The sequence below is a fragment of the Jaminaea rosea genome (assembly GCF_003144245.1).
Source record: "Jaminaea rosea strain MCA 5214 unplaced genomic scaffold BDZ90scaffold_1, whole genome shotgun sequence".
Taxonomy (NCBI): Eukaryota; Fungi; Basidiomycota; class Exobasidiomycetes; order Microstromatales; genus Jaminaea; species Jaminaea rosea.
This window is the reverse complement of record NW_020289975.1, coordinates 1,473,577-1,499,347: the sequence shown is the minus strand read 5'-3', so window position 1 is coordinate 1,499,347 and position 25,771 is coordinate 1,473,577. Positions and strand designations below refer to the sequence as shown.

At 58.3% G+C, this 25,771-nt stretch overlaps 17 protein-coding genes across 17 annotated transcripts; 11 read left to right on the top strand and 6 right to left on the bottom strand.

Moving 5' to 3' along the window:
• Positions 1 to 288: 288 nt before the first annotated feature.
• Positions 289 to 1,685, top strand: BDZ90DRAFT_229528 (hypothetical protein). Its single transcript, XM_025505104.1, has 2 exons — positions 289 to 1,108; positions 1,255 to 1,685. The coding sequence occupies exons 1-2, from the start codon at positions 755 to 757 to the stop codon at positions 1,357 to 1,359; spliced, it is 459 nt and encodes a 152-aa protein (XP_025365124.1). The 5' UTR covers positions 289 to 754; the 3' UTR covers positions 1,360 to 1,685.
• Positions 1,686 to 1,940: 255 nt separating this feature from the next.
• Positions 1,941 to 2,634, bottom strand: BDZ90DRAFT_204897 (DUF1640-domain-containing protein; the record flags this gene model as incomplete). The annotated part of the gene is made up of 3 exons (XM_025503919.1): positions 1,941 to 2,001; positions 2,084 to 2,376; positions 2,461 to 2,634. Coding segments are annotated over 3 exons (528 nt in total), but the record flags the coding sequence as incomplete, so codon positions are not given.
• A 462-nt stretch (positions 2,635 to 3,096) lies between these two features.
• Positions 3,097 to 3,989, bottom strand: BDZ90DRAFT_229526 (PRTase-like protein). The gene is made up of 4 exons (XM_025505103.1): positions 3,950 to 3,989; positions 3,555 to 3,880; positions 3,243 to 3,454; positions 3,097 to 3,152 (listed from the first exon to the last, which is right to left on the bottom strand). Exons 1-4 carry the CDS (start codon positions 3,981 to 3,983, stop codon positions 3,134 to 3,136), a joined length of 591 nt encoding a protein of 196 aa, XP_025365122.1. The 5' UTR covers positions 3,984 to 3,989; the 3' UTR covers positions 3,097 to 3,133.
• Positions 3,990 to 4,193: 204 nt separating this feature from the next.
• Positions 4,194 to 5,562, top strand: BDZ90DRAFT_229524 (hypothetical protein). The gene is made up of 4 exons (XM_025505102.1): positions 4,194 to 4,258; positions 4,322 to 4,494; positions 4,562 to 4,810; positions 5,083 to 5,562. The coding sequence occupies exons 1-4, from the start codon at positions 4,222 to 4,224 to the stop codon at positions 5,473 to 5,475; spliced, it is 852 nt and encodes a 283-aa protein (XP_025365121.1). The 5' UTR covers positions 4,194 to 4,221; the 3' UTR covers positions 5,476 to 5,562.
• A 156-nt stretch (positions 5,563 to 5,718) lies between these two features.
• BDZ90DRAFT_248147 (Thioesterase/thiol ester dehydrase-isomerase) lies at positions 5,719 to 7,048 on the top strand. Its single transcript, XM_025507620.1, has 2 exons — positions 5,719 to 5,827; positions 5,898 to 7,048. Exons 1-2 carry the CDS (start codon positions 5,768 to 5,770, stop codon positions 6,885 to 6,887), a joined length of 1,050 nt encoding a protein of 349 aa, XP_025365120.1. The 5' UTR covers positions 5,719 to 5,767; the 3' UTR covers positions 6,888 to 7,048.
• A 92-nt stretch (positions 7,049 to 7,140) lies between these two features.
• Positions 7,141 to 7,574, bottom strand: BDZ90DRAFT_257587 (hypothetical protein; the record flags this gene model as incomplete). The annotated part of the gene is made up of 3 exons (XM_025507968.1): positions 7,141 to 7,150; positions 7,246 to 7,358; positions 7,476 to 7,574. The coding sequence occupies 3 exons, from the start codon at positions 7,572 to 7,574 to the stop codon at positions 7,141 to 7,143; spliced, it is 222 nt and encodes a 73-aa protein (XP_025365119.1).
• A 229-nt stretch (positions 7,575 to 7,803) lies between these two features.
• Positions 7,804 to 9,364, top strand: BDZ90DRAFT_229522 (APH-domain-containing protein). The gene is made up of 3 exons (XM_025505101.1): positions 7,804 to 7,978; positions 8,060 to 8,724; positions 8,795 to 9,364. The coding sequence occupies exons 1-3, from the start codon at positions 7,876 to 7,878 to the stop codon at positions 9,287 to 9,289; spliced, it is 1,263 nt and encodes a 420-aa protein (XP_025365118.1). The 5' UTR covers positions 7,804 to 7,875; the 3' UTR covers positions 9,290 to 9,364.
• Positions 9,365 to 9,420: 56 nt separating this feature from the next.
• Positions 9,421 to 11,613, bottom strand: BDZ90DRAFT_248139 (hypothetical protein; the record flags this gene model as incomplete). The annotated part of the gene is made up of 3 exons (XM_025507619.1): positions 9,421 to 9,671; positions 9,717 to 10,841; positions 10,905 to 11,613. The coding sequence occupies 3 exons, from the start codon at positions 11,611 to 11,613 to the stop codon at positions 9,421 to 9,423; spliced, it is 2,085 nt and encodes a 694-aa protein (XP_025365117.1).
• Positions 11,614 to 11,809: 196 nt separating this feature from the next.
• On the top strand, positions 11,810 to 12,556 carry BDZ90DRAFT_229521 (hypothetical protein). Its single transcript, XM_025505100.1, has 3 exons — positions 11,810 to 12,005; positions 12,092 to 12,151; positions 12,251 to 12,556. Exons 1-3 carry the CDS (start codon positions 11,972 to 11,974, stop codon positions 12,415 to 12,417), a joined length of 261 nt encoding a protein of 86 aa, XP_025365116.1. The 5' UTR covers positions 11,810 to 11,971; the 3' UTR covers positions 12,418 to 12,556.
• On the bottom strand, positions 12,515 to 14,346 carry BDZ90DRAFT_229520 (mitochondrial carrier). Its single transcript, XM_025505099.1, has 2 exons — positions 13,735 to 14,346; positions 12,515 to 13,666 (listed from the first exon to the last, which is right to left on the bottom strand). The coding sequence occupies exons 1-2, from the start codon at positions 14,126 to 14,128 to the stop codon at positions 12,750 to 12,752; spliced, it is 1,311 nt and encodes a 436-aa protein (XP_025365115.1). The 5' UTR covers positions 14,129 to 14,346; the 3' UTR covers positions 12,515 to 12,749.
• Positions 14,347 to 15,231, top strand: BDZ90DRAFT_229518 (hypothetical protein). Its single transcript, XM_025505098.1, has 2 exons — positions 14,347 to 14,913; positions 14,989 to 15,231. The coding sequence occupies exons 1-2, from the start codon at positions 14,701 to 14,703 to the stop codon at positions 15,049 to 15,051; spliced, it is 276 nt and encodes a 91-aa protein (XP_025365114.1). The 5' UTR covers positions 14,347 to 14,700; the 3' UTR covers positions 15,052 to 15,231.
• Positions 15,232 to 15,503: 272 nt separating this feature from the next.
• On the top strand, positions 15,504 to 18,183 carry BDZ90DRAFT_248133 (hypothetical protein). Its single transcript, XM_025507618.1, has 3 exons — positions 15,504 to 15,950; positions 16,035 to 16,196; positions 16,280 to 18,183. Exons 1-3 carry the CDS (start codon positions 15,827 to 15,829, stop codon positions 18,106 to 18,108), a joined length of 2,115 nt encoding a protein of 704 aa, XP_025365113.1. The 5' UTR covers positions 15,504 to 15,826; the 3' UTR covers positions 18,109 to 18,183.
• Positions 18,184 to 18,345: 162 nt separating this feature from the next.
• On the top strand, positions 18,346 to 19,680 carry BDZ90DRAFT_235809 (Fcf1-domain-containing protein). The gene is made up of 4 exons (XM_025507273.1): positions 18,346 to 18,439; positions 18,537 to 18,751; positions 18,829 to 19,052; positions 19,140 to 19,680. Exons 1-4 carry the CDS (start codon positions 18,369 to 18,371, stop codon positions 19,212 to 19,214), a joined length of 585 nt encoding a protein of 194 aa, XP_025365112.1. The 5' UTR covers positions 18,346 to 18,368; the 3' UTR covers positions 19,215 to 19,680.
• A 52-nt stretch (positions 19,681 to 19,732) lies between these two features.
• Positions 19,733 to 20,997, top strand: BDZ90DRAFT_15833 (hypothetical protein). Its single transcript, XM_025503593.1, has 2 exons — positions 19,733 to 20,559; positions 20,624 to 20,997. Exons 1-2 carry the CDS (start codon positions 19,921 to 19,923, stop codon positions 20,867 to 20,869), a joined length of 885 nt encoding a protein of 294 aa, XP_025365111.1. The 5' UTR covers positions 19,733 to 19,920; the 3' UTR covers positions 20,870 to 20,997.
• Positions 20,998 to 21,387: 390 nt separating this feature from the next.
• BDZ90DRAFT_229513 (hypothetical protein) lies at positions 21,388 to 23,095 on the bottom strand. Its single transcript, XM_025505097.1, has one exon. It carries the CDS (start codon positions 22,961 to 22,963, stop codon positions 21,791 to 21,793), a length of 1,173 nt encoding a protein of 390 aa, XP_025365110.1. The 5' UTR covers positions 22,964 to 23,095; the 3' UTR covers positions 21,388 to 21,790.
• A 568-nt stretch (positions 23,096 to 23,663) lies between these two features.
• Positions 23,664 to 23,937, top strand: BDZ90DRAFT_211569 (hypothetical protein; the record flags this gene model as incomplete). Its single annotated transcript, XM_025504116.1, has 2 exons — positions 23,664 to 23,748; positions 23,846 to 23,937. Coding segments are annotated over 2 exons (177 nt in total), but the record flags the coding sequence as incomplete, so codon positions are not given.
• A 486-nt stretch (positions 23,938 to 24,423) lies between these two features.
• Positions 24,424 to 25,629, top strand: BDZ90DRAFT_235802 (mitochondrial carrier). The gene is made up of 2 exons (XM_025507272.1): positions 24,424 to 25,364; positions 25,445 to 25,629. Exons 1-2 carry the CDS (start codon positions 24,523 to 24,525, stop codon positions 25,533 to 25,535), a joined length of 933 nt encoding a protein of 310 aa, XP_025365108.1. The 5' UTR covers positions 24,424 to 24,522; the 3' UTR covers positions 25,536 to 25,629.
• Positions 25,630 to 25,771: the final 142 nt, after the last annotated feature.

The following is a 25,771-nucleotide window of genomic DNA, read 5'->3' as shown; positions in this document are numbered from 1 at the left end:
TTGTACCACCTTTTCTCCACCTCACATCAGCAATGTCACGGCTTCGCATTCACTTCTTCTCGTGCGCCAAGTCGTCGTCGGCCGCCCGTCCGTACGGCAGCCCACTCACTCGATCGTGTCTGTGTGTCTATGTGATGAGCTCGCTCGCGTGCACACTGGCGAGATGCTCCGCCTCGCATTGGAGGGTACAGAGCGGGGTTGGCGGCGTCGTCGACTGCGCCTCACTCGCCTGATGCCTCCTAGCTGTGCCCTGCTTCAACGTACGCCCTCTTCCCCGCAGGCCTAGCCACTCTCGCTCTCGCCTTTCAGCGCTCTCGCTCTCGTCTGCGAGCTGCCGCTGCCTGCGTCAGTCGAATGGGAGTCCGACTTTACTCGACTCGACTGCATTGGCAGACCCAGGCTGCCGTCGTCGCTGCCGTCGCTGCCTTCGTTAGTAGCGGCGAAGGGCCTCATCCTCTTTTCCTTTACCATCATCCCCTTTGACACTTCTATCTTGTCGCTATTGGTACCGAGTCCACTGCTGCACAACAAGTTTTCATCTAGCCGCGTGTCCTTCATCTTCAGCGCGGCATCGTCACTCAGCAACGCACTCGAATTCCGTTTCGCAGCACACGAGCAGGCAGGCATTCCTCACCGCCACTCGTCCTTCGCCCACTCTAGGCTGCTGCCATCCATCCACCCTTCTACCCCGTAGCCAAGGAATTGCAAGGCACATTCTCCTCTCCCATCTCAGCGCCCTGTCGTCGTTGCCACCATGCTTTCTCGCCTCTCTCTCGCCTTCATCCTCCTTTGTGCAGCCGCCTCGGCGCAGGTGACGCCCACCTCCTCAATCGACCCCCTCTCTGGCACCACCTTTTCCACGCCCGTGTTCACGCCTGCAACCACCTTCACCCCCGTCACGACTTTCAACTCAGCAGGCTCGCGCACCCCGACGTCAATCGATGGCCCCGGACCATCGGTCTCGTCGAACAGCTACACGTTTAGCTACGAGAATCCTCTTCAGACTGTTTCGGGTACCGACTTGAGCAGAGTCTACAGCTCCTTGGCAGCGCACTCTACACCGACTGCGGCCACCAGCCCTCTGGGGCCGGATCCAACCTATTTGCAGGTGGGTACGAAGAGATAGGGATTGGGAGAGGCGGCCGTGCAGGGAGACGGGGTTGTCTTGCGAGGGCGGAGAGCGACGCAGTTCGATACGTCCCAATGCCGCACTCATGGAGCTGTGACCCTGACACACTTCCCTTCGTTCCACAGATCGTCAATGGGAACGCAGCGCCCGGCTCATTCAGCGGCATCCCTTCGCTCTTGGCACTCGCCGGAAGTTTCGGTGTTGGCCTCGCTCTTGTAGCCATGGTATGAGGGGTGGTCCGCTACAACTCATCCACCCACGGGCACGTATCGTCCCACGGGGCGTCGATTCCCGATCCGCCCATCGGACTGCGGCCGGATACTACCCACTGTCTCTACTTCTTTGGCACCGCCGGCAACGCTGCTGCTACTACGTGCTGCGCGCGCTTCCCTTCCTTGACCCCCCTCTAATCGTACGCACGTTTGCGCACTCCTGTGATCCTTGTAACGTTTCCTCTTGTTGTGGTCTCCTCGTTGTCTCTTTGTCCTCTTTCACCTCTGGAAAATATTGTATGGACTCTTCATCGCATCTGGCCGCGCTGCTTGCGAATTAGACGTGACGCTGAAGAACTTCACGCGTTTGCCGTGGCGAGGCCCAGGATCACAGCGGGTTACATCATCGATTAGCCATGAAGCGTCAGATATCGGACAAGAACGAACGGCGGGTGCTGCGGGTGCGCTGAGTACTGAGTGATGCAGTGGCCCTCTCTTGCCTTAGAGCTGGTGCGTGACAAGGAGGTAAGAAGACGATGGTCAGCTCGAAACATCGACTCATTCCACTGGCTGCAGATGAGCGGCGTCGTACCCACGACGAAGCGCATGAAGGCGAGAAGGAGAGCGCCAGCACCCGTGGCGACACCGACGAGGTATTGGCTAGATAGCGCGGGGGAGAGCGTGGAGGAGGGTGAGTCGCCCGCAGCAGCCTGCTCTCTAGCCGTCCTTCTGGTCCACTCACAGCACGTTGAACTTCGCACTCTGAATGCTCGTCCTTAGCCCAGCAATCTCACTCTCAATCCTCGTGTCGACCTCCTTGATCTTCAGCGCATGCACACTACTCTCATCCCTTATCCTTCCCTTCTCCAAGTTTAGATCCAATCGAACGCCAGCAGTAGTACGGGTAATCTCCTCGCGAAGGCGTTGCTTGAGCTTCTCGACGTCGGCCATGAGACGCTCGTTCTCGGCTTTCATCATCGCAAAGTCATTGCGTTCAAGCAGCTGAATTTCGCTTTTGAGACGGGCGAAGTCGACCTGTGGGAGCGGGGCAAGGGCGAGGTTGAAGTCAGTCACTCGTACCACGCGGCGCCCTACAGCATCTTCGACCGGTCGCCTCACCTTCTGCGCATATCTCCACTTCTCCCCTTCTTCCCTGCCCACACACCCCTTCTCGAGCTGCCGCAGGCTCTCAGAGATGACATCGTCCAATGCAGCGACGAGGGAGTCCGCTTGCGCTCGTGGCATGCCGGACGATTCGAGGCGGGTGACAAGGGCGTGCGTGTCGAAATGATGGGCGGGCTCTGAGCGGCATGAGGTTGTCGAGAAGGCTGCTGCTTGACGCAGAATGAGAGACGACGGCGCTGAAGGTGTTGGGCGACGAGGAGCGAGGGATGGAGGAGGTGGGGAGACCGGTGTGGGGCATCGTGAATGGAGCGTACAGCGTGATGTCGAAGCAAGAGGTGATGCTGATGTCGATGCTGGCATACGTGCAGCCCTCAGAGACGACATGGCGCCTTGCGTGCTGCTGCTAGCTCTCATGATGGCAAAATGTGTGGTTGAGGAAGGGAGGAAGGGTTCGTAGACGAGACGAGACGAGACGATAAATGCACACGAGTCGACAAGTCGACGGACAGGGCAGCCGGACGGGTCAAGACGCCAACCAACACCGGCCGAAGCTCATCCTCACGCGCAGCACAACCGACAACGAATGACGAGAATAGATTCATTTCTATGATGATAGAACGGAGACGATGATGCGAGTTGTGGGTATCTCGACGTACGATCTCAACGATCAGTCCACCTCGACGAGGCTGAGCAAGCGCAGATGAAGGGAAGATAAGTCAGCGTACATCCTTTTCCCTCGAGTGCTTGTTGCTCGATCCTCGCATCCTGCAACTCACTGGTAGGAAGGCGCATCGAGCTTCTCCTCTCCCTTGAGGAAGGGAATGGCCACGACGAAAATGTACTCGACCGTCTTGCCGCCGACCTTCTTGACCAGCTCGCCAGCCGCGCCTGCGGATCCGCCAGTAGCGATGAGGTCGTCAACGACGATAATGTTGGCCGGGCCGCCGTGCGAAGACTCGATAGTGCGAGAGGGCATCTCGAAGATGTCCTAGCGGATGAGGCGGAATCATGATCAGCATGGAATCACTATCGTCCTTGGGGCGGGCGGGGGGCGAGCTGCCCTCTGCGGCCTTGGATTCTGCACTCACCTTACCGTACTCCTTGACGTACTCAGCCTGCACATTCTCTCCAGGAAGCTTGCCCCTCTTTCTCACAGGCAAGAAGGCAGCACCCAGTCTCTGAGCAAGCTGCGGTCCAAAGAGGAACCCACGAGCGTCCAGCCCAACAACGGCGTCGATCTTGACGCGCTTCCTCTCCTCATCCGTCTTGGCTGCAGCGCGGAGCTTGGGCAAAGTGACGGAGAAGATGTGGTGGAGCATGTGAGTAATGAGAGACTCAAAGGCGATAGGGTCACGGAGGACGGGGAGAATATCGCAGAAATTGACGCCCTTCTGGGGGAAGTCGGGGTGGAACTCTGTGTGCGAGAAGGGAGAGGTGAGCTGCTTGCTGCTGCTTCTACTGGCGTTGCCTCAACCGCACGCACCAAAGAGGGACTTGAGATGCTCGACGTCGGACATGTTGGCTGATCTGACGATGTCGGTGATGGTAACGAAAGCAAGTCGTTGCTATCAGCTAGCAGCCCTCGACCCTTCTTCCTACCCACACCAACCCAGGCACGCACATTCGCTCCAATTTTGGCTCAACTGGCGGGCCGCTTTCCGAACCGCGGCTCCACTGCCAAATCTTCGCACTGTCGGCGACGGCTTGAAGCTTTGCTTTTGCGTCCTTACCACGTCCATTCATTCAACAAGGGCCATGCCGAAGTCGAGGATCGGCGAGGCTAGCACGTCGGGTGAGCAGTCGATATATGTGGCCTCGTAAAGATCGCATCGCTGACACTGCTGCTGCTGTTCAGCCAACACGCTCGACTCGAAGCCTGCTCCCAAGGCTCGCAGCGATGGCAAGGGAGGCCAGAAGCCTCGCAAGGGCAAGGCGCCCTACCCTGTCAAGAAGCCAGCTGCGGAAGGCGAAGTAGGCGCCAGCAAGATCAAAGCGGCCCTACGTCAGACCCGTCGATTGCTAGCAAAAGTGAGCAGGCAGCACACAACAACAGATCATATGGGATGGTTCTGACCGTCTTTCTTCTCCCTGCTAGCCCAACCTCGCACAGGACGTCCGTCAAGAAGCCCAACGGCGTCTCCTCTCCCTGCAGTCTGACCTGGCAAAACGAGAATCAAGCCAAAAGGAGCGCAAGAATGCCGATCGATACCACAAGGTTCGCTTCTTTGAGCGACAGAAGCTCGTACGCCAGATCAAGAAGATCAAGAAGGATCGAAAGGGCAAGGGCGCCGATGACGACGATGAAGAGCTAAAGGAAAAGAGAGTGCTCCTCAACTATGTGCTGGTGAGTAGTCTTGCCAAGAGCCGTCAACCGCTGCACCTTCCGCCGCGCCCCTCGTCGAGAGAGGCAAAAAGGGATGAATCAACCATCGTTATCAGGAATCTCGTTAGTCTTACCCACCATGGGGATAAAACGTAACCATTCATTCTTCATTATCTGAGCACATCGCCTCGACGACGATGAGGAGGGCGTGGGGCGGGCGTGTGCAGCCGGTGGCACAGCACGGGTTGCAACGAGTCATTGACACCTCGTACTTGCTCCCTCATCTCGCTCAGAACTTTCCCCCATCCCTCAAGTACGTCGCCCTCTTTCCCTCCTCGGGCGAGTCACCCCTCATCAAGCCTGCCCAGCCTGCAGAAGAGACGGATGTGTCGCGCCGAGCTAAGCAGGCGTACGAGCGGGCGATGGATGTGCGGAAGAAGATCATCGCGGCCATGGAGCGTGGCGAGTTGAGCACGGAGCCGGAGGTCGAGCTGGACCGTAGGGCTGGAGACGAGGCGCCGGCTAAGAGAGCGCGCTTGGATCTGGACAGTGACAGAAAGAAGAGCCAGAGTGGGCGTCAGGCGACCAAGAAAGCGAACAAGGCTGAAGAAGAAGAGGAGAAGAGCGACGCAGGAGGAGGAATCGACGGCGACGACTTCTTCGCGAGCGACAGCGATGGCGAGTGACGAGCGAATAGCGTCTCTGCATTCAGCACTATGTATTTGTATCTTGGCCAACACTACCATGCGATCATCATCTACATCAATCTTGCGCTATCTGTATCCTTGCTTTGACCTCGCTGTGCTCACCTTTAGCTTGGCCTCCCGTCGTCGGTATTGCCGGCAATCGGCAGAAGGAGCGCCTCGATGCGAGACGGGAACACGGAGCCCCGCCCGCCCGATGGGATGGACAATGTCCCGTCAGTCCCTTGTTGCACTTCTTCCCTCCTCATCCCATCATCATCCAGGGCATCCAAATATGTCTCTATCTGCTGGAAGGACGCTTCGAGTCAGGCCGGAAAATCTGCTCCGCATAGATGTGAGTGCGCCTAGTAAGTGAGTGAAGCGAAGAAGGTAGCGATTGGTGTTGACTCGTATTCGCCTCGCAGCCCTCTTCTTCTTCTTCAGCAACCACTCGTCCTGCTCTTCTTCAACGTCATGCCCTCAATGCTCCGCTTGCCAGGACTCTTTCGACCTCGGCAGATGCTCCTCGTCGGCCACGATCTGGTCTCGCAACTGCCCTCGTCATCGGCATCGTAGGCGCCGGCGCCTATATCGCCGGGTCCATCTATCCTCCCACGATAGTCACAATGGTTCACCCCCGCGAGGCTCCCGCAGCTCCCGGCTCAGACACAGAGGAAGGTCGTGCACATACAGCCAACATAGAAGAGCAGCTCATGGCCCTGTCCCAGGTCCAAGCCCTCATGGCCTCGAATAGTCCGATAGAGGTGGAAACCCGCTCTCCTCCTAATGGTACCTCAAGTTCAGCAGATGGCTCGAATCCCAGTACACAAGTTCCGTCCCTTGAGACCACACCCACGCACCACCCGCACTTCATTGCCTCGCGACCTTACAGGAATTACCCTCCCTCCAAGCTCCTCCACTCACTCACAGCCGGCACCCTCCGCGGACCTGGGCGCTTTGCTGTTGCTCCCCTAGTGCTAGCCAAGACAACCACGGGCGCACAAGCATTGGGCGGTAATGAAGGGGACTGTCATGTCTTTGTTCACTTGGGTCGCTCGCTCTGCGGGCACGATGGGATTGTTCATGGGGGGCTACTGGCCACTCTCTGCGACGAGGCGTTGGCACGTACGGCCTTCGTCAGCCTGCCCGCGCACGTAGGCGTCACAGCTAGGCTAGAGGTGGACTATAAAGCTCCCACGATGGCGGACCAATTTGTGGTGCTCAAGACCGAGCTCGTCGAAGCGGAAGGCAGGAAAGCAGTCGTCAAGGGAACACTGATGGATATGGGAGGCAAGACGCTCGTGAAGGCGAGGGCAATCTTTGTTCAGCCCAAGTTTGCGCATCTGCTGGATACGAGCTTGGTCAAGAGCGCGATGGATGCGGATGTTGGGGCTGAGAAAGCCAAGAGAGCGTAGGAAGGTGTCGTCGGACGAAGGCAAATGGGGTTGGAGCAGCCGCCGCCTCGCTAGACTATCGTAATAGACTGCACGTAATATGCTTGGTGACTCTGCTCTCGCGCTGAGCTTGAGCCTCGATCGTATCATGCTGCCCCTTCTGAGCGAGCGCTTGGCTCCTGTGTGTGTCAAGGCGATTGTATGCTATTGAGGCCGACGGGTACTCTCGTCTCTACAGATTCCAAGCCTTTGGCCTAATGCAGAGATGAAACATCTACTGCTTGCTGCAATGCGGGGAAAGCGAGGAAGAGGCGGGTGCCAGTGGGGATGGTCAGCCACGATCCCGGAATGACTGCTGCGAGTGGCCATTGCGACTCACTACCTCTGCCAAGCAGCAGCGACGAAGGGGAGCGAGAAGCCCGAGATGAGGAAAGTGGTGATGCCGACCGCGAGACGGGCCTTGTACTTGGGTCCAGATTTGAACGGGACGGCCTGAGGACGAGAGATCAGAAGCGATGGAAAGGTCAGCTTCCCTGCCCATCATCGATGTCATCGTCGCTGACGAATTGCGACGACGGCATTGCAGAAAGGAGTGGACGCGATACGCACAGTATCAATGGTGTTCTCAAAGTGGACCATGCGGACACCGCGGGGCACCGAGGTGCGCGCAGCCTGGCGCGAAGCGTTTGCGAGGATGGCGGAGACCATTGTAGTTATGGAGGAGGTGTTGAGGGAGGACGAGGTGAGATGCAGACGTCGATAGTCTCGACTCGAAGCTCCAGTCAACGAGCCGTTCCTCCCGTCGTGGCCGTCGCCCTCGGCCAGGCTCGATGGACGACTTGGTTCCGTTCCGCTCCTTTTCCGCGTCTCGGTCCCCTGCTCAACCAGCCGGCTTGGGCGTGAGCCGGTGTAAGAGGGAGAGAAAGGTAACTCCACCCGATTGCCGATTGTGGGGTATCAGTGGGGAACGAGTTTCTTTCATCACATCCAACTGGTATTCAACAAGAAGATGGCGGGCCAAGATGAGCAGTCGAAAGGCAAGAAGATCGGTCAGGAGTATGGCGAGGTCAGACAGGCCGTCGATTTGGACAAGCTGAATGCGTATTTGAAAGGTGAGAGCACGCCGGTCAAGCTACATTTGCAATGAGGAACGAGACGGGGCATCGTCTGACCAGCTCCTGCCCCTCTCTCAGAGAGTGTTCCCGCCATCAAAGCCCCAGTAGAGGTCAAACAATTCTCCTTTGGCCAGTCCAATCCAACCTATATCCTTACCGACTCCAATCGCTCACGGTACGTCCTCCGCAAGAAGCCTCCCGGAGACCTCCTCTCCCCGACAGCCCACGCCGTAGAGCGCGAGTACCGTATTCTCGACTGCTTGAACAAGTTCAATCGCACACTTGACGCATCGCAGTATGGTGGCGACCACAAGAAGCATCCAGACGCTGTGCCCGTGCCGCAGGTCTACTGCTTGTGCGAGGACAAGAGCGTCGTGGGCACCAACTTCTACATCATGGAATTCGTCGAGGGACGAATCTTCACAGACGTGCGAATGCTGGACATTCCAAAGGAGCAGCGCTTGAAGTGTTGGGACTCGGCCCTCAGCACTTTGGCAGCAATGCATCGTATCCGGCCAAACGAGATCGGGTTGGAGGGATACGGCAAGCCTGCGGACTTCTATCCTAGGCAGCTGAAAGCGCTGGGAACCATCTCGCACTTGCAGGCAAAGACCAAGGACAAGGAGACGGGCAAGGAGGTCGGAGAAGTCCCAGGATTCCACGATCTGGTGGGATTCTTCAAGGCGAATCTGCCCAAGGACGAGAACACGATTTGTCATGGGGATTATAAGATTGACAACCTGGTGAGCAGCGCGACGTCACGTCTCCTCATCGCAGGCTGACACCACCTCCTTTGCGCCGACTCGCACACAGATCTTCCACCCGACCGAGCCGCGCATCATTGGCGTCCTCGACTGGGAGCTCTCCACGCTCGGCCATCCCCTCTCCGACCTAGCCAACCTGATGCAGCCCTTCAGCCTGGACTGCCCGCACCCAGACCGGATCAACGACCCCGCCGAGCTGCAGCGCTCCCTGGAGCGAGGCGAGATGTATATGCTCCTCGGCGGTCTCTCACCCCAGCAATCCCCTGCACCACAAAAGGAGGATTTGCTCAAGGCGTACGTCCGCTACGCTAAGCGGGACCAGTACCCTATCCCAAATTGGGCTACGTGCGAGGCATGGGCCTGGTTCAGGAATGCGGTCATTAGTCAAGGCATCGCGGCGAGGGTCGCACAGAAGCAAGCGTCGAGCGCGCAGGCCAAGATGTATGCTACCAAGTTTCCTGCGGCTAGTGAGGCGGTCAAGTCGATCATTAGGAGGAGTGGAGCTAAGCTGCCTGGCGATGGAGGGGAAAAGGCGAAGCTGTAGCTTCGGAGGCGCATGGGAGTGGTATGTATGCTTGTTTCCTATTGCATCGCTGTAATGAGATGGAGTGACGATGCGGTCCTGCGTGCGATGCAAATGCTGTCCAGATCGGTGGCTGCAGCCTCCTTGCCTCTCTACAATTGATGCGCTCTCAGCGGGCACGCCACGGCGTCCTTGTCTGCGAAGGTAGCCTCGTGCACCTGCCCCCTGAAGAGGTAGCGCACCCGCAGCACCTTGCGCTCCCCCATCGCTGCATCGTAGAAGCCGAGCAAGTTGCTCTTGGACCTACCGCCAGGGATGACCAGCCCAGAGCGCGAGACGAGGGCTTGCAGGGGGATGCGGACGTCGCAGTAGAGAGGTTGGGCAGAACTCGACGGGGACGACGCTGGGCCGCCAACGTCGTCGTCGTCGGCCTCCTCGTCGGCTTCACCCTCTGCTTCTGCGTTCCTCGCCTCGCCTAGCCAAGCGCGCCTATCAAGCTCTTCAGCGTCCACGGCGCCTTCGAGGATCGCCTCGCTGACGGGCAAGGCGTCCGCCCGTCCATACCAAGCCTCAATAACGATCAATCCCCCTTTTGCCCTCTCCGAGCTCGCCCTCTTTCTCGCCTGGCTCCGCAGTGCCTCCACTCCCTCCTTCGCCGCTCTTCTTCTCTGCCGGATCAGGTCCCAATTGTCGCGCCTCAGCTCAGCCAGCCTGCCACGCACCTTGCGCTTCCTCTTCGGGGCGAGGTACAAGCTTTCCGCGGCGAAGAGGCCCATGAGGGGTAGAGCCGTGGCTGCGATAACGAGATCGGCTCGAGGCGCCGGTGCGAGCAGGATGGGAAGCGCGACTTTCTGTCCCAAGCGGTTGAAGCTAACCCTCATCGTCACTCCACCGGGCAAGCCCGCCGTCACCCCCACACCCACGTCCGTCCCCTCTGTGACGCGCTTGTCGCCATGCAAATGTACGCTGGCGCCGCTGCCTGAGCCGACGCTCAGCCCCATGCGCAGTCTTGCTCCGCCGAGCCACTTGATTGGGGCAAGACCGCGTTCCAGATTGACGTTGGTGTCGCTCAGCCCGATTGTAGTGCTGACTGTCCAGCCTTTGCCGGAATTGTGCTGCGACGTCAACCCGACGAGGACGCTCGGTGGGTCCATTCGTAACAGGCCTGCTTCGGCGGCTGCGCGACCCCACGGACCCAGAGTGTAGGTGCCTGAGCGGACGGTCGTGAAGCCAGTAAGAGGTGACTCGTTGGAGAGACGCTGACCGTAGGTCACATTGAAGCTTGGCGGAAGCATCGTCGTGGACCCGCCGACTGTCCAATTGAAGAAGCTGAATTCATTGATTTGGTATTGACCCTTCAGCTGGACGATGCGCGGCTTCATCAGGGTAAACATCAGGTCCGTCTGCAAGCGTGGCGACCATTGATGCTTGACTGTGCCGAGGAAGTTGCCGCCGCCAGAGCCATTGCGGCTCAGCATCTGGCCGGAGAAGTTGACTGTCGTCCGCTCTGCGAGGGGCACATCGAAGCCGTGCTTGCCCATGAGGGAGCGCACCTGGACGAGACTAGCACGGTCTGCGAGGGTAAGCGCAGGAGGTTGCGGTGGCGGCGGCGGCGGCCCAGGAGGAGGGCCCACACCGGCTGCCGTGTCCGCAGCGGTCGGAGCAGTTGAGGGTGCTGGCGCAGGGCGTGGTGCCGGCCGTCTTCTGATCGCGTGCGCAGGTGCGAAGAAGCCTGTCGCATCGATCTGGGCCGTGAACTCCCCTCTTGACCTCACTAGATCCGCCGCTTCTTTCTCCTTCTTCATCTCCTTCTGCCTCTCAAACTCTCTCCTCAGCTCCTCCGGCGACCTTCCTCTCGTGCTGACAGTCCACGTCGAATTCAAGCCTTCCTCCCCAAAATGATCGTAGACTGTTCTCTTTTCCCGGTCGGAGAGAACCTCATACGCTCGCTGAATATCGCGAAATCGCGACTGAGCTGCAGCTTTGGAGCGAGGCTCGAGATGCTTGTCCGGGTGCAGGGCTACTGCGAGCGAGCGATACGCTTCACGAATCTGGTCCGGGGTAGCCTCACGGTCCACGTTGAGCAGGGCGTAGTAGCGGTCTGTCTCGTGCTCGAGAATCTCGTGGTCTGACTCGGCCGCGTTGGACGGCGATTCCTCGTCCTCATCGTCTTCGTCGTTCGTATTGGCATGCCCGTTGTGGTTCCCTCTGCTGCTGGGAGGGTGGGAACGAGGAGGGGAGGCGGCTCGAGGGGGGGCTGCGCGTGATGAGGTCGAGGCAGAAGCTGATGCTGATGACGAACCCTGCGCCGACTCGCCGTACGGATCGTCAATGGCCGCGTCCATGGCTTGAGAAGGAGGAAAGAGCAGGAGGACGAGGCGGTGGTGATGAAGCAAAAAGTGAAATGAAGTCTGAGCTTTTCTGCCCTGAATCGGTCTTCCGCTGACGAGAGTTGCGCACGGAGCGCCGTCCGTCCGCCTCGGCCTGGGTCAAGGGATCAAGCCGAGACCATCGTTGCCATCGCTCCTCATCCTCCGCGCCCACCACCTTGCCTCGTCACCTTCTCGATACACTTGCTGCACGGCCTTCGCCCGCCCTCTGCCAGAACAGACGGAGCTTTACACTGCGGCTCACGCCTCCCACCGGGTCTTCAACCTCTCTACGGAGCAGCACTAATATCTACCGGACAACGGCCCCTGAATCATGTCGCTGCGTCCTATGGTTGGCCCCGGCCTTGGTGAGCAGCGCAGGTGTCGCGAAAATCGATTCTATACATTATGCTGACCGTGGTCACTGCCTGTGTGCTCCTCTCCAACGCATCAGCCGGCTGCTGCACCATTCTCTCCATCTTCGGCGTCCTCTCCCTCTTCGTGATTGGCTATGGTGAGCTCACCCTGTCCTTTCCCCCAAACACGCCATGTGACATGGTCTTGCTCATCACACGGCTCTTTATTTGTCTCCTCCTTACCTCCCTTCGCACAGGCTTTGCAAACCACTGGGAAGCCTTCATGGGCTCGACGGAGGATCCGGAGGACGGAATGGCCGTTGCTACCACATGCTATGTAGCTGCCCTGATCTACGCTGCGTTCATCCTCTTCTGCGGCTGTCAATTGGGAGCGCACAAGAGGTACAGTAGGATACAGCTATGAGCTGCGATTGTGGAGTCTTTGTGGATACGACGACGAGTACTGCATTTCAATGGCATATGCATATACGACACGCATACGCCTTGCGGGATGGGACACGAACTGATCAGGCGGAGGAGGATCATTGCACAAGAGACATGATGCATTGCTGCGCTAGAGCAAGAGAAGAGGAAAGTCGCTTCTCCCTGATTCTCGATCGACTTCCCCTTCTCTCTATGTTGGGTCATCGCAGGCGATGCAGACGCTGCCCAAGCATTCTGCGGGAACGCGGCCTTCCATCGCCGCCTGGTGAGTGTATGCTGATGTTGATGATGCTGCTGGATGATGTCACCCAATTAGTGTTTGTGATGATGTCCCTCCTTGGGATGCGGATGAATGTACCCCTGCACCGTCTCATAAACCAGGAAGCTCACTCCAATACTCGGGGCCACCTTTAGCAGATTGGGCCACAAACCCCTGTAGAGCCCAGTGAACCCGTCAGCACGAATGATGTTCCTGATCGCATCGATGGCGCTCTTGTCCGAGTAGCCTAGCTTGGAGTTCTTCATCCCCGCCACTTGCATACGCCGACGAAGAACGTCGAGCGGGTAGGTGAGCGTTTGGCTGATGGACCCAGCGAGGGCGCCGCAGGAGAGCTTCGAGATGGTAGAGATGTCGCCTTCGGAATCGAGGAAGTGCTTGCGAAGGGCTTCGTATGCTGCGAAGTTGATGGCCACATACGGGGCAACTCCCGCTGCTGTCGGGACGCAACCTCTGTACAGCCCTCTGATGCCGCCTTCCTCCCTGTACACCTTGGCCGTCATGGCCCCGATCCCAGGCACTCTCTTCTGCCTCTCCGCAATCACCTGCCGCATCTCCGCCCTCGACAACTTCGCAGATGGCTTCGTCGTCTCCTCTTTCGCATCAGCATACAGTGACGCCGACGCAATTGAGATCCTTGCCCTTACCAGATCGAGTGGGAAGGTCCCAACGCAAGAGAAGGTCCCGCCAATCGCACCTGCGAGGAGCCGCTGCGGTGTACCGAGCTCCCCTTCAGGGCTCTTAAGCTTCTCCTTTGCGATCTCGTAGGTGCAGAATTGGATTGCCGAGTAGGGGACGATGCGCAGGCAGTTGATGCCATTTCCGCGCATGAAGCCTGCAAAGCCTTCCTCCTGCCACATCTTGATCAGACCAGATACCACACCGCCGTACGCCCCCTTGCCGCCTTTGGAGCTCGCGCTTGCTGCTGACCGTGGTTGGACTTGCATGATGACTGGCGGAGGAGTGGAAGTCAGTGAGCTATTTCAGGGCTGCTTCGACCGCAGCAGTTGCTCGACTCACTCTTCAGCCTCTCAAGCGGAGAAACGACGGTACGACTAGCAGCTCCAGCAGCACCGCCTGCTATGAAGTAGGAGACGAGGTAGGCGGAGCTGACTGCCGATTCCTCTGGCTCGTCGTCGTCGTCCTTTTCCGCTACAGCCTGGAGCGAGGAGCCAATACCCTCCCTTCCATCAGCCTCGACTTGACCCGCCTGGATATCAATCGCCTTCGCCCTAGCTCCTGAACTGTTCGTCGCCTCGAGGACGGACAGGATGCGAGGCCAACTTCTCCGGCTGGCAGGGCCAGGCGATGGTGATGAGGCTGGATGGCAAGCCTCTTCATCATCATCGAGGGTCTTGTTGGAGCCCGAAGCGGCTTCACTCCTACCGCGATGAGTGGGACGCAGAGGAATCATGCTGTAATGCGAGGCTTTTCGAGGCGTCGAGTGTTAAGGTTGCCGAATCCAGAAAAAAGCAGTGGAGGACCCAGGGGCTATGAGGAGCGAATGGGCATAGGCAGATCGCCGAAGTCGATTGGCAGGGCCGCAGAAATGGGTGTGACGCCGGTTGCGCGAGGTGGTGTTGAGTATATAGAATAGACAAGATAGAAGATAAGGAGAGAGGGGCCCCAAAGGAGTAGCAAGACCGCTGAACCGGCTATTGCTGCGAAGTGAGTCGAAGCGGCTTCACGCTCACGCTCTCACCTCTCTGTCCGATCCAGGGTCGGGCTCGGTCGGAGCGACCATGGGGAGCGGAAAGTGGGGTCGGCGTTTACGTAAGCAAAGGGCGCGGATTGAGCCAACGCCAACGACTTCTCATCGCATCATCATCTTCCCGCCGCTCGACCAACGCAGCGTTCGACCGTCACTAGCAATGCCGCTGAGACCCAACGTCAGGATCCTGTGAGTTCATCGTGCTATCGAATCAGACGCAATCTGCTGTCCCTAGAGCTGAAATTGCTCACTTTTTCCCCCGCTGCAGCCGGGACATGGCCAAGCGCCAGTCGGTCGCCTCCAACGAGCTGCTGCGTCGCGCCTACAAGTACGTGGCCCGCAACGAGACTCTCCCGGTCAAGGTCAGACATCAGGCACAGCTTCAGCTCAATCAGTTCCCAAATAAGAGCAGACCAGAGATGGTCAAGGAACGCTGTGTCGAGACTGGCAGGGGCAGGGGGATCATCACTGAGTTTGGACTTTGCAGGGTGAGTTCGAACGTCCCACAGCAAGCTGCACTATAATAAACAAGCTTCTGATCCCTCTGCCTCCCTCATTCACAGTATCAATTCCGCCTGAAGGCTCTTCGAGGAGAGATTCCCGGCGTCCAGAAGGGCTCATGGTAGCTGGGTGCTTTTTAGCCAGATCCTCTTCACGCATCTTCACTTGTACACTATATCGCGAATACACTTCTCTCTAGCACGTTACGAAAGGCGAGCGATCAGGCAAGCCTGTGCCACCAGATGACAAACACGAGCAACCTTGACTGGTTGGCTCAACGCGGCTAGCGTCGATGATGCCCAAGCACAGAGTGGCGGACCTATCATCGTCCTCGCCTCGTCTGAGATGGGCCATCGCTCATTGGCGACCAAGATCGCCCTTAGCTCGGCGTAGCGTCACCTCTACGATGTCGATGTGCTCGATCCACCACTGACAGCACAACGCCCACGCTTCGCCTGGCGCCGTCGATCTCTCGATGCCTCGATTCACGAGCCCTTTGCCTGTCGCCCGCTTCTGCGCCTCGTCGGACTCGCGACTTGAATCGACTCGGCAGCTTCGCAGCAGCTTCGCGGCGCAGCCTCGGACCTCTTCCCCGCATCGACCCCTCAGTCTGAGGCCACCGACGTCACTCGCTCACTCGCTCACTCACCCATTCGCCGCCTTGACGACGATCCACGACCCTCGAGCTGCTATCGAGACTGTCTTGCCAAGCCGAGGTTCGGTAGCTCACTACGTCCCACGCTATTGCTTTGCGATCACCCTCCGCTCGTCCCCTCCCTCACGCAGCTAGATAGCTAGCAATCGAGTACAGGGTGATTGACTAGCTCCGTCTCCTCAGTCTCCTCCCTTCACCCTTCCCATTCCATCCAATCCTCGACACCCTCAACACCATCCCTCAACATGCCTCCTGCTCGTAGTAGCAGCGGCGTCTCCTCGCACGGAGGCCATGAAGCTGTCAAGGTCCAGAAAGAGGACATAGTCTTTGCTGGCTGGGTCCTTAAGAAGAAGAGGAAGAAGATGCAGGGTGAGAGCGTGCTGCAATGCAATGCCACCACGACAGTACCTCGCATCATTACTGACCCTTCTTGTCCTCCCCTACGCACGCCAGGCTATGCCAAGCGATGGCTGATCCTCACCAAGCAGGGCATGCTAACCTACTCGCTCCACCCGGACAAGCCTACACGCGATGCCATTGAAATCCCACACGCCTCAGTCACCAGTAGCAAAAGGCACGGCACTCTACACGTTGACAGCGGGGCAAGCGTCTTCCGTGAGTACCATTGAGCGCGCTACGCTACGCTACAATGCTCAGACCGCTGGGCTCACTGTCCTCACTCACCTCCACACTCTCAGATCTCAAGGTCCTGGAGCCTGCCGACTTTGACAAATGGAGGAGCCAATTGAAGGCATTCATTCCTGATGCTTCGCCTGGCTCGGCGCAACGCATCTTTGTCTCGTCGAATAACAGCACCGAGCTCGTGGCTGTCGACCTCTCGCCCGTCTTCAATGCGAGCATCACTGTAGGCAAGCTGATTCAAGAGGTTCAGTCTCGAGTAGGTGACTTCAAGTCATCGTCCACAGCCAGCAAGGGGCTCGTAGACTCAATGGCTGCCATGGTAATGCCGCGCAACGAGAATGGCACAGAGGCCATTGGCGCGCTCTCGACTATCGTCGATCAGCTCGCAGCAGAGCATGCCAACCTCTCGTACGCTCTGCAGAGCAAGATTCCTGTTCAAGGTTCTGGCTCGACGGGCACCATGCGATCTCTGCAGCATCGCGATGGCATGAAGTCCGACCTTCGTCAGTCGCGCATGAGCTTCTCATCCTTCCGCACCACCGAAACGGGAGAGGGCACCTTCTTCGATGCCGACGCGGCCGATGGCTCTTTCAATGATGACGCAGCCAAGGAGGAGCAGTCCTCTGGAGCCGAGGACTTCGACGAAGATGACGACGACGACGAAGATGAAGGCCAGGGCGGCGACGATGGTAAGCCCATCAGTGGTGTCGTCCCCGCCTCACAGTCAGCGGGCAAAAAGTATCGCAAGCAGCTCCCAGCCAAAGTGTCGGGAGACGAGGTTTCTCTCTTCTCCATGCTCAAGAAGAACGTGGGCAAGGATCTCTCGACCATCTCCTTCCCCGTGTCCTTCAACTGCCCCCTTTCGCTTCTGCAAGCCTCCTGCGAGGAGTACGAGTATGCCCCTGCCCTCCTCGAGCGGGCGTCCAAGACGCAAGACTGGGTGGAGCGCCTGTGCCTCGTCTCTGCTTTTGCGGTGAGCAGCTACTCGAGCACGAAGCTGCGTGCCAGTCGAAAGCCCTTCAACCCGCTGCTTGGCGAGACTTATGAGTGCGTACGTGACGACCGCAACCTGCGCTTCATTGCGGAAAAGGTCGTGCACCAGCCTCCCATCGTGGCACACTACGCTGAGGGCAAAGGGTGGCACTGCACTGGTTGGTCGGCTGTCAAGAACAAATTCTGGGGCAAGTCCCTTGAGCTCATCCCCGAGGGACAGGTGCGGCTAGAATTCGATGACGGCGATGCGTTCACGTTTACGAAGCCCTCGTCGTTCATGCGCAACCTGCTTGCCGGCAACAAGTATCTCGAGCACGTCGGCGAGCTGACGGTCACCAACGCCAACAGCGGGCAGCGTGCCGTGATTGAGTTCAAGGAGGGCAACATGTGGGGCGGCTCTGGATCTCGCAACCAGGTAGTCGGCACCGTCTACGACGAGAATGACAAGAAGGTGACCGGCCTCAAGGGCAAGTGGTCGGACAACTTTGCACGTCAGAAAGACGACGAGAACTACCAGCAGCTCTGGGAGGCTGACGAGATGCCTCGTAACGCCGAGGACTACTACGGTTTCACCTACTTTGCCATCTCCCTCAACGAGATTACAGACGACATCAAGAAGATTCTGCCTCCCTCTGACACTCGTCTACGCCCCGACCAGCGGGCATTCGAAGAGGGCAAGGTGGACGAGGCAGAGAAGACGAAGCAGGACTTGGAGGGCAGGCAGAGGGAGCGTCGTAAGCAGATGGAGAGCAAAGGGGATAGCTACGAGCCAAGGTGGTTCCATAAGTCTAAAGGAGAGGATCCCGAGTGGCAATTCGGCGGCAAGGGCGGCAAATACTTTGAGAAGAGGGAGAAGAAGGAGTGGAAGGAGGTGCCCAAGATCTTCGAGTAGCGAGTTGCGGAATCGCCGCCGTATTGTCTTTCTCGCCTGTGACGTTGTTTGCTTCTAGTTGTTCGCAATGGACCGGCCTTTCACTTCTCTGATGACCGGTGGTGATCCTCGATGAGCATGGCCGATGGCTCGCGTGGCTGAGCCGAGTGGCGGCTGGACGGACAGAGATTTTGGAAATGGTGCGGTCACAGTCCGCCTTGTCAGTCGAGCCCACCCTTCGTTTCCATCACCAGCACCCAATCCTCTTCAGATCGCCCATCATGGCCAAGCGCAAGCAGGTCAAGAAGTTCGCGACAGTCAAGCGCATGCTCAATCCCAATGACCAGCGACTGTGAGTAGAGCGCTTCCCAGCAGAGCATTAGCAGCTCCACCCCGCACTTCTCTCTTCGTTGACCCTTTCGCATCCGACCTCCCTCGTCGCCCCACAGCAAAGAGAATCAAGTCAAAGCCGATGCGAAGAAGAAGGCTGCCGAGGAGCAAAAGGTCCGTCATGTAGAGACGGCAGCCTCTTCACTCTTCTTCCAGCACAATACAGCCTTAGGGCCGCCGTACCGCGTGCTGGTGGATACCAACTTCATCAACTTCAGCCTTCAGAACAAGATTGAGCTCGTTCAGGGGATGATGGACTGCTTATATGCGAAGAGTGAGCAGCAAATAAGCTGCTTGGTTTACCATTCGGGACAGTCACTAATCTCATGCTGCCCCTCTCACCACCGATAGGCATCCCTTGCATCACGGACTGTGTCCTGGCCGAGCTGGAAAAGCTGGGTCCCAAGTACCGCATTGCGCTACGAGTGGCTCGCGATCCACGCTTCGAGCGACTTCCGTGCAGTCACAAGGGAACTTATGCAGACGACTGCATTGTTGACAGGGTGTCGACGCACAAGTGCTACATGGTTGCGACCTGCGACAAGGAGTTGAGGAGGAGGGTGAGGAAGGTGCCGGTGAGTACTACGCCGACAAGAGCAGCGACGAAAGATGTCGAAGTCGTGTAGGCTGACTTGGCTGGCTGTCTGTTCTTGCCATCGCAGGGCATCCCATTGATGTACATCTCCAAGCATCGGTACGCTGTGGAGAGGCTTCCGGACCAAGGCATGCCGTCGTAGTCCTCTTATCTCGTTCGTCCGGAGAGGGACGTCACACCATACCACCGCCCTCACCTTCAGCATCACTGGGCCGCTTTTCTCTTACACCTGTACAATACACTCACCCTCGCAACGCTGCTGTCACGACGTCTTCACAGTTGCTCGCCTCTTTCATGACGTCGAGCGAGCATCTACGCAATCAGGTACGCCGACTCGAGCGACAAAGCGATCCGCCGCAGTGCGCCCTTGTCTCAGCCACTTGGGCGCCGTTGCCAACCCACGATCTACGGTCATGAATGCCTTCCTAACTTCCTCATTCTCGCAGCTGACCCATCATCGAGCAGCCTGACCCGTCCAGCTCTCACCCCTGTTTCCCTGCGCTCTGAAAGCTTTCCTTGCCATGGCAGACGATAAGAAAGATGACAGGAAGGAGGACGGAAAGAAAGACGAAGGCAAGAAGGAAGATGGGAAGAAAGGTGGCGATGCTAAAGGCGGAGGCGGCGGAGGAGGAGGAGGAGGAGGTGGTGGCGGCGGCGGCGGTGATGGTGGTAAGAAGCAAGAGGGTGGCAAGGGCCAACAGCAGCAGCAGCAGCAACAAGGCGGGGGAGATGGCAAGAAAGGTGTCGGAGGTGGTGGTGGCGGCCAGCCACAGCAGCAAGCAGCTTCAGCCGCTCCTGTCCAGCCTACCGCCTACCCTTACGGCTATCCTCAACCACCCTACGCCAGCATGCCTTATCTCATCCCCCATCCGCCTCACTCCTACTCACATCAAGGCCCCTCACCAAACACGACTCATCGACCCGAGTCCATCACATTCGCAGGCGCAGGTCTAGTCTGCTCCTTGGTCCTCCTCTTCGTCCAACTGATCCTCGCAATTACCCTCTGCCGGGCTCCCTCGCCTGCCGCACTGGTCTTCACCGTTCTACTGGTGATCGTCTTCCTCAACGCTGTGGGGAGTTTCGGGCGGAATGTCCTTGAAGGCGATTCGGGGAGGGAGACGACCCTCGCATGGATGCTTCGGATCGCACGAGCCGTAATGGTTGCTCTAGAGACATTCATTGCCGCGGAGAAGAGCAGCGCGCCTCCTCCTAAGCCTTGTTCTCCTCCATACCTTATGGCGACGCCCTGCTGGCCTGCACCGCCTCCTCCTGCTCCTGCACCGCCTCCTCCTGCTCCTGCCCCGCAGCCGCAGCCACAACCGCAGCCGCAGAAGGAGCAGCCGAAGAAAGAAGAGCCCAAGAAGCAGCAGGAGCAGCTGAAGAAGGAAGAGAAGAAGGAGGACAAGAAGGAGGATAAGAAGGAGGAAAAGAGGAAGGAAGAGACAGAAATTGATAAGCTGGTCAAGAAGTACTTGGAGATTCTCAAGGTGAGCGTAAGTGAAGCGAAGGAACCAACAACTTCACTGCTCACTGTCCCTCTGCTCTCGATAGAAATCTCCGCCCCCTGCTCCCACACTCCCTCCTGCCCCCGCCGCACCACCTCCAGCACCAGCACCAGCACCAGCTCCCCCTGCTAGCCCTCCCGCACCCAAACCCAAGCCGCAGAAGCCCAAGCCTCCCCCCGATCAGCCTGCCTCGTGTTACCGTGATGGGAAGCGCCGTGTCAAGACTTGGTTCTCGAGGGACGGGGAATGCTGGGGAACTGTGGATTGTGGGTGCGGGTGTAGGAGTGGATGACATGTTGAGTAGACATCATAGCGTAGCCACGACACAATGACGAGCAGTCAGCGCAAGTGCGATACTATGCAACTGAAATCGTATGAAGGGGCACAGATACAGGAAGCGACACGTCACAGAATCCGAAATCGTTCGATCGCTCAATTACCCGCTCCACTCAATCGTCTTGAGGTCCACACCATCCTGCACCAGCTCCCACAAGGGCGACATGTCCCTCAGCTTGGTGACGACCTTGATGACCTTCTCTGCCACGTAATCAACCTCTGCCTCTGTGGTGAAACGACCGAGACCGAAGCGGAGCGATGAGTGGGCCTACGAGTGGGAAGGGGCGGAAGCAATGTCAGCGAATCGATTCCAATGCGGGAGGAAGGGCTCACATCGCAACTCACATTTTCGTCATCCAGCCCAAGCGCCCTCAGCACGTAGGACGGCTCGAGCGACGCAGATGTGCAGGCCGACCCTGAGGAAAGGCAGACGTCCTTAAGCGCCATGAGGAGGGACTCGCCCTCGACGTACTGGAAGGAAAGGTTGACGCAGCCTGGATACCCATCCACGTCACCGTTGACGAGAACGGCGTCAATCTCCGAGAGGACGCGGTCCTTGAGGCGCTTGGCCAAAGAGGAGATGTGCGCGTGGTCGTACTGATGGGTAGAGTGGAGAGAGGTGTCAGCATTGTGCTCTGGAAAGATGTGGCCAGATCCAACTCTTGGCAATCCCGCTGCGCTCCCTCGCTCTCGTCGTCAGAACCCCTGCATACATGGTCACAGCCACAGAGGAGCTATCTACCCCATCTCGACGCAGGCTGTGATGGAGGCGGGAGACAGTGAGGGACTATCGCACCGCAGACCCAGCTGAGCGCAAAGGCCGCTGAGCGCAGTCGATGTGCCGCTCACTGATCCCATCCCCATCGCCCTGCGCCGTTTAGCATTTGCAGTAACTTCCATCACGCGAGCGCCGTCCGAGCCCACGAGCAACCATCTTGCCACGCGTACTCACAGCAAGCTCCCTCTTGGCGATCCTTGCCGCCTCTCCGAATCCAACAATCAGCGGCGGTGCGAGGGTACCCGAACGCAGTCCACGCTCCTGCCCACCACCGTTAATGATAGGCTCAAGCCTGACTCGCGGCCTCCTGCGCACGTAGATGGCGCCCATTCCCTTCGGCCCGTAGATCTTGTGCGAGGACAAGCTCATCAGATCAACGTTCATCTTGTTGACGTCAATCGGGATCTTGCCTGCCGCTTGAGCTCCGTCCGTGTGCAGCAATGGCTTGCCGCTCAGCCCCTTGGACTTTGCCAGCTCTGCTCCCTTTGTCTTGAGGAGCTTGCCGATCTCTGCAATGGGCTGAATGACGCCGATCTCGTTGTTGACCGTCATGATGGAAACGACGGCTGTCTCTGGTCTCAGAGCGTCCTCGAGCTCCTTCATATCGATGAGCCCGTTCTCCTTGACGGGAAGGTAGGTGACCTCGAATCCCTCATCCTGCAACTTCCTGCACGAGTCGAGGACGCACTTGTGCTCCGTCTGCGTCGTGATGATGTGGTTCTTCTTGCTGCCGTAGAAATGCGCACATCCCTTCAGTGCCATGTTGTTTGACTCGGTGGCGCCCGAGGTGAAGATGATCTCCTTGCTGTCTGCGCCGATGAGGTCGGCAATGTGCTCACGGGCGGCCTCTACGGCTGCTTCTGACTCCCAGCCGTAGGCGTGAGTGCGGGAGTGAGGGTTGCCATACTGGTTGGTATAGAAAGGCATCATGGCGTCGAGGACTCGCGGGTCGACGGGCGTCGTGGCCTGGGCGTCGAGGTAGATTGGGCGTTTCGCTGTGCTCGGTCGAGGTGCTGACTCGAGGACATCTGAGACGAGGTCCCTGTGGCCACCACCGACGGACTTGATGTTCCTCTGAGCACTCCCACGACCAGCGCTGACCGTTGACTGAACCTCGACGGGCGTTGCCATCTGGTTTGGCTTGCTCGGGGTGGCATATCCTCGAGTCGCAGCCGGTGGCGATGATGACGGTGCCGTTGCAGCCGCTGCAATTCGCTGTGTCGACTTGGCACCATTGCGCACCAGTGCCTGTCTGACTGATGGTGCGATCATTGTGGCGAAATGTGTGGGGGTTGAAGAACAGGGGTATTGATATCTTGAAGGGAAGGAATTAAAGGTGGCCGAATCGTCTGCTGCTCTCTGGCCTCAGCGATGCGATGATGAATCCACTTTTGGGCGGCGAAAGGCGGCGAGGCGGGCAGTCGTGCGCCGGCGTCGGCGGCTCCAAGCTCGAGCTCGAGGCAATCGATCGCCGCCCTCCGCCTCAACTCAGCGAGCTTGCTGAGTAGGCCAAAGCCACGTGGTTTTGGCCCGCTCTTCCCGCTCTGCTCGACGAAAGATCGCGCGAGCCACCACCAACCAACGCTTGTCGTCGTCCTCATCTTCCTGTTGCCCATACTCAACGATATCACGCCCAGCCATGTCGTCGTCGCTCTTTGGTAGTGGACTACGAGGAGCATCACGACAGCTGAGGGCGTCATCGTACGCAAGCACCAGCGCCCTCAAGCTCGCACCGACTACAAGGCATTGGTCCACCTCATCCCTGTCCGTAGTCCTCAAAGTCGCATCACAAGATGTTCGCTTCGACTTTACTCTGCCCCGCTTCCCCCTTCTATCAGCGCAAGCACAGAATGAGCTGTCGGCGGGAGCAAACGACTCAGTACCATCACTACTGCCGGCAGGCCTGGCAGCTGAAGGCTCGTCGTCATTGAGCGCAGCAGAGGACGAGGAGGACCCGCTGCAGTGGGATGGGATCCTCAATGCTGTGCCCAAGAAGAAGGTCAGCCACTCAAGAAAGAGGATGAGGGCGGCAAACAAGGGGTTGAAGGACAGAATGGGTGAGTCGCGCGGACCTGGGCTCGTGCAGCGCATACATCCTCCAACCTCTCGACTGACAATGCCTTTTCGTGCTTTGCCTGCGCCTGCTCTTACTAGATCTCGTCCACTGCGGAGGATGTGGTCGACCAAAGGCAATTCATCATATCTGCCCGCATTGCTTTGGGGATATCGCAAGGAGGCAAAAGACCGAGCTGAGAGAGAGGGCGGCGGCAGCAGCAGCTTCGACGTCGACGTCGTCGAGTGCGACGGCTTGAGGGAGTTGATGAGCAGGATCAGCATGTCACAATACAAGCATGTTCGAGCATGAAAGTTTCAGGCGATGTGATGAAGTGGATCTTGGACTAGCAGTCAATGTCCTGACAGAGTGGCGGTGTCTGCTCGAGCTGGACGAGCTGGACACCGCGCGCCCAGCTTTCCCCACTGTCGCCGTCATGAATCTCAACGCCTTGCCTTTCCTCGTCCATGTTGTCTCATTCGTAGATCCACAGCATCGTTGACGGTGTGGCTTGAGCTGCGCCATGATGCGGCTAAGACGGCCTTTCGTCTCGAGCGCGACCCATTCGGCGTTGCAAATCGCTCCTCGGCCTCTGCATTCAGCCGCTCATCCACGCGCATCATTGACCGACTCGACTTGCTCTGTCCGTGGGCCGGGCTTGGCTGCCCGCATCGCGCCTCCCCCCTTTAGCCGGCTACTTCTTCCTCGACCGGCCCCGCACACTACTTTCGCTTCTTTCCTTCCCTCTATTTTGAAGTCACTTACTCAGTCACCCATCATGGCAGACAGCGAGACCTCCGCAGCGGAAAAGTTCGAAGAAAAGAAGCAAGCAACCTCAGCGCTCAAGTCCTTCTCCTCTGGCGGCTTCGGCGGTGTATCAGCCGTCCTCGTCGGCCACCCCTTTGACCTCACAAAGACGCGACTTCAGACTGCAGCACCAGGCGTCTACACTGGTGGACTCGATGTGGTCAAGAAGACGCTAGCAAAAGATGGCATCAGGGGCATGTACAGAGGAATGGGCCCTCCCCTCGTTGGTGTGACGCCCATCTTCGCCCTCTCCTTCTGGTCCTACGATACGGGCAAGAAGATCGTCTACGCTGCTACGCCTGACCGCAAGGACCCCAAGCTGAGCTACGGCGAGCTTGCATTTGCCGGCTTTTTTTCTGCTGTCCCCACAACCCTCGTCGCTGGTCCCGCAGAGCGAGTAAAGGTGCTCCTCCAGCTGCAGGGCCAGGGTGGCTCTGGACCGCAATACAGCGGACCGGTCGACGTGGTCAAGCAGCTCTACAAGGAAGGCGGCATCAAGTCCATCTGGCGTGGATCGCTCGCCACTCTCGCTCGTGATGGACCTGGCTCAGCGGCCTACTTTGTTTCGTACGAGTCCATCAAGCGTCTCTTGACCAAGCCGGGCGAGGACCCTCAGCAGCTCAACCTGCTCAATGTTCTCCTGGCCGGTGGTACCGCGGGTATGGCGATGTGGTCGATTGCTATCCCACCTGATGTCATCAAGTCCCGTCTCCAAGGAGCGCCGGCGGGAACGTACAAGGGATTCTTGGACTGCACAAGGCAGATCATTGCAAAGGATGGCATGGCGGGGCTCTTCAGAGGTTTCGCTCCTGCGTGAGTAGCAGCCTGATCTGGCGAATCACGGAGAGACCCAAGGTAGCTGACAACTCATTTCCGTCCCTTCGCGCTTGCAGCATGGCACGAGCCTTCCCTGCCAACGCAGCGACATTCTTGGGCGTCGAGGTCAGCTTGAGCCTGATGAACAAGGCCTTCCCCAACTGGTAGATGCGCGGCGACCAGGAGAGACGAGGAGAGAGAGGCGGATTCATCGCGAGCGGGCGACTGCGCGAATCTGTCTTGTCCAAGGCGCAGTAGCGGTGCCTGTCATCGATCGTACTCTGCGTATCAGCTTCATCGACTTGACTCTAATACATGCTTTTCATGCCTGCCTATTGAGTGTCCACTGCGACCTCATCCATCTTCGCCCCCTCGCTCCACGCGCCGCTTTCACCGCTGTCCGC

Excerpts from the sequence above, each read along its gene's own strand:
- BDZ90DRAFT_229528 (XM_025505104.1), top strand. The coding sequence starts at position 755 with ATGCTTTCTCGCCTCTCTCTCGCCTTCATCCTCCTTTGTGCAGCCGCC. Across the intron at positions 1,109-1,254 it reads CGGATCCAACCTATTTGCAG|ATCGTCAATGGGAACGCAGC; the intron begins GTGGGTACGAAG and ends TTCGTTCCACAG.
- BDZ90DRAFT_229526 (XM_025505103.1), bottom strand. The coding sequence starts at position 3,983 with ATGTCCGACGTCGAGCATCTCAAGTCCCTCTTTG. Across the intron at positions 3,881-3,949 it reads GCATCTCAAGTCCCTCTTTG|AGTTCCACCCCGACTTCCCC; the intron begins GTGCGTGCGGTT and ends TCTCGCACACAG. Across the intron at positions 3,455-3,554 it reads ACGTCAAGGAGTACGGTAAG|GACATCTTCGAGATGCCCTC; the intron begins GTGAGTGCAGAA and ends CTCATCCGCTAG.
- BDZ90DRAFT_229524 (XM_025505102.1), top strand. The coding sequence starts at position 4,222 with ATGCCGAAGTCGAGGATCGGCGAGGCTAGCACGTCGG. Across the intron at positions 4,495-4,561 it reads CCCGTCGATTGCTAGCAAAA|CCCAACCTCGCACAGGACGT; the intron begins GTGAGCAGGCAG and ends TCTCCCTGCTAG. Across the intron at positions 4,811-5,082 it reads TGCTCCTCAACTATGTGCTG|AACTTTCCCCCATCCCTCAA; the intron begins GTGAGTAGTCTT and ends CATCTCGCTCAG.
- BDZ90DRAFT_248147 (XM_025507620.1), top strand. The coding sequence starts at position 5,768 with ATGTCTCTATCTGCTGGAAGGACGCTTCGAGTCAGGCCGGAAAATCTG. Across the intron at positions 5,828-5,897 it reads AAAATCTGCTCCGCATAGAT|CCCTCTTCTTCTTCTTCAGC; the intron begins GTGAGTGCGCCT and ends TTCGCCTCGCAG.
- BDZ90DRAFT_229522 (XM_025505101.1), top strand. The coding sequence starts at position 7,876 with ATGGCGGGCCAAGATGAGCAGTCGAAAGGCAAGAAGATCGGTCAGGAG. Across the intron at positions 7,979-8,059 it reads GCTGAATGCGTATTTGAAAG|AGAGTGTTCCCGCCATCAAA; the intron begins GTGAGAGCACGC and ends CCCCTCTCTCAG. Across the intron at positions 8,725-8,794 it reads ATTATAAGATTGACAACCTG|ATCTTCCACCCGACCGAGCC; the intron begins GTGAGCAGCGCG and ends ACTCGCACACAG.
- BDZ90DRAFT_229521 (XM_025505100.1), top strand. The coding sequence starts at position 11,972 with ATGTCGCTGCGTCCTATGGTTGGCCCCGGCCTTG. Across the intron at positions 12,006-12,091 it reads TATGGTTGGCCCCGGCCTTG|CCGGCTGCTGCACCATTCTC; the intron begins GTGAGCAGCGCA and ends CCAACGCATCAG. Across the intron at positions 12,152-12,250 it reads CCTCTTCGTGATTGGCTATG|GCTTTGCAAACCACTGGGAA; the intron begins GTGAGCTCACCC and ends CCCTTCGCACAG.
- BDZ90DRAFT_229520 (XM_025505099.1), bottom strand. The coding sequence starts at position 14,128 with ATGATTCCTCTGCGTCCCACTCATCGCGGTAGGAGTGAAGCCGCTTCG. Across the intron at positions 13,667-13,734 it reads TCCGCTTGAGAGGCTGAAGA|TCATCATGCAAGTCCAACCA; the intron begins GTGAGTCGAGCA and ends CTCCTCCGCCAG.
- BDZ90DRAFT_229518 (XM_025505098.1), top strand. The coding sequence starts at position 14,701 with ATGGCCAAGCGCCAGTCGGTCGCCTCCAACGAGCTGCTGCGTCGCGCC. Across the intron at positions 14,914-14,988 it reads CTGAGTTTGGACTTTGCAGG|TATCAATTCCGCCTGAAGGC; the intron begins GTGAGTTCGAAC and ends CCTCATTCACAG.
- BDZ90DRAFT_248133 (XM_025507618.1), top strand. The coding sequence starts at position 15,827 with ATGCCTCCTGCTCGTAGTAGCAGCGGCGTCTCCTCGCACGGAGGCCAT. Across the intron at positions 15,951-16,034 it reads GAAGAGGAAGAAGATGCAGG|GCTATGCCAAGCGATGGCTG; the intron begins GTGAGAGCGTGC and ends TACGCACGCCAG. Across the intron at positions 16,197-16,279 it reads CAGCGGGGCAAGCGTCTTCC|ATCTCAAGGTCCTGGAGCCT; the intron begins GTGAGTACCATT and ends CCACACTCTCAG.
- BDZ90DRAFT_235809 (XM_025507273.1), top strand. The coding sequence starts at position 18,369 with ATGGCCAAGCGCAAGCAGGTCAAGAAGTTCGCGACAGTCAAGCGCATG. Across the intron at positions 18,440-18,536 it reads AATCCCAATGACCAGCGACT|CAAAGAGAATCAAGTCAAAG; the intron begins GTGAGTAGAGCG and ends GTCGCCCCACAG. Across the intron at positions 19,053-19,139 it reads GGAGGGTGAGGAAGGTGCCG|GGCATCCCATTGATGTACAT; the intron begins GTGAGTACTACG and ends TTGCCATCGCAG.
- BDZ90DRAFT_15833 (XM_025503593.1), top strand. The coding sequence starts at position 19,921 with ATGCCTTATCTCATCCCCCATCCGCCTCACTCCTACTCACATCAAGGC. Across the intron at positions 20,560-20,623 it reads AGTACTTGGAGATTCTCAAG|AAATCTCCGCCCCCTGCTCC; the intron begins GTGAGCGTAAGT and ends TGCTCTCGATAG.
- BDZ90DRAFT_229513 (XM_025505097.1), bottom strand. The coding sequence starts at position 22,963 with ATGATCGCACCATCAGTCAGACAGGCACTGGTGCGCAATGGTGCCAAG.
- BDZ90DRAFT_235802 (XM_025507272.1), top strand. The coding sequence starts at position 24,523 with ATGGCAGACAGCGAGACCTCCGCAGCGGAAAAGTTCGAAGAAAAGAAG. Across the intron at positions 25,365-25,444 it reads TTCAGAGGTTTCGCTCCTGC|CATGGCACGAGCCTTCCCTG; the intron begins GTGAGTAGCAGC and ends TCGCGCTTGCAG.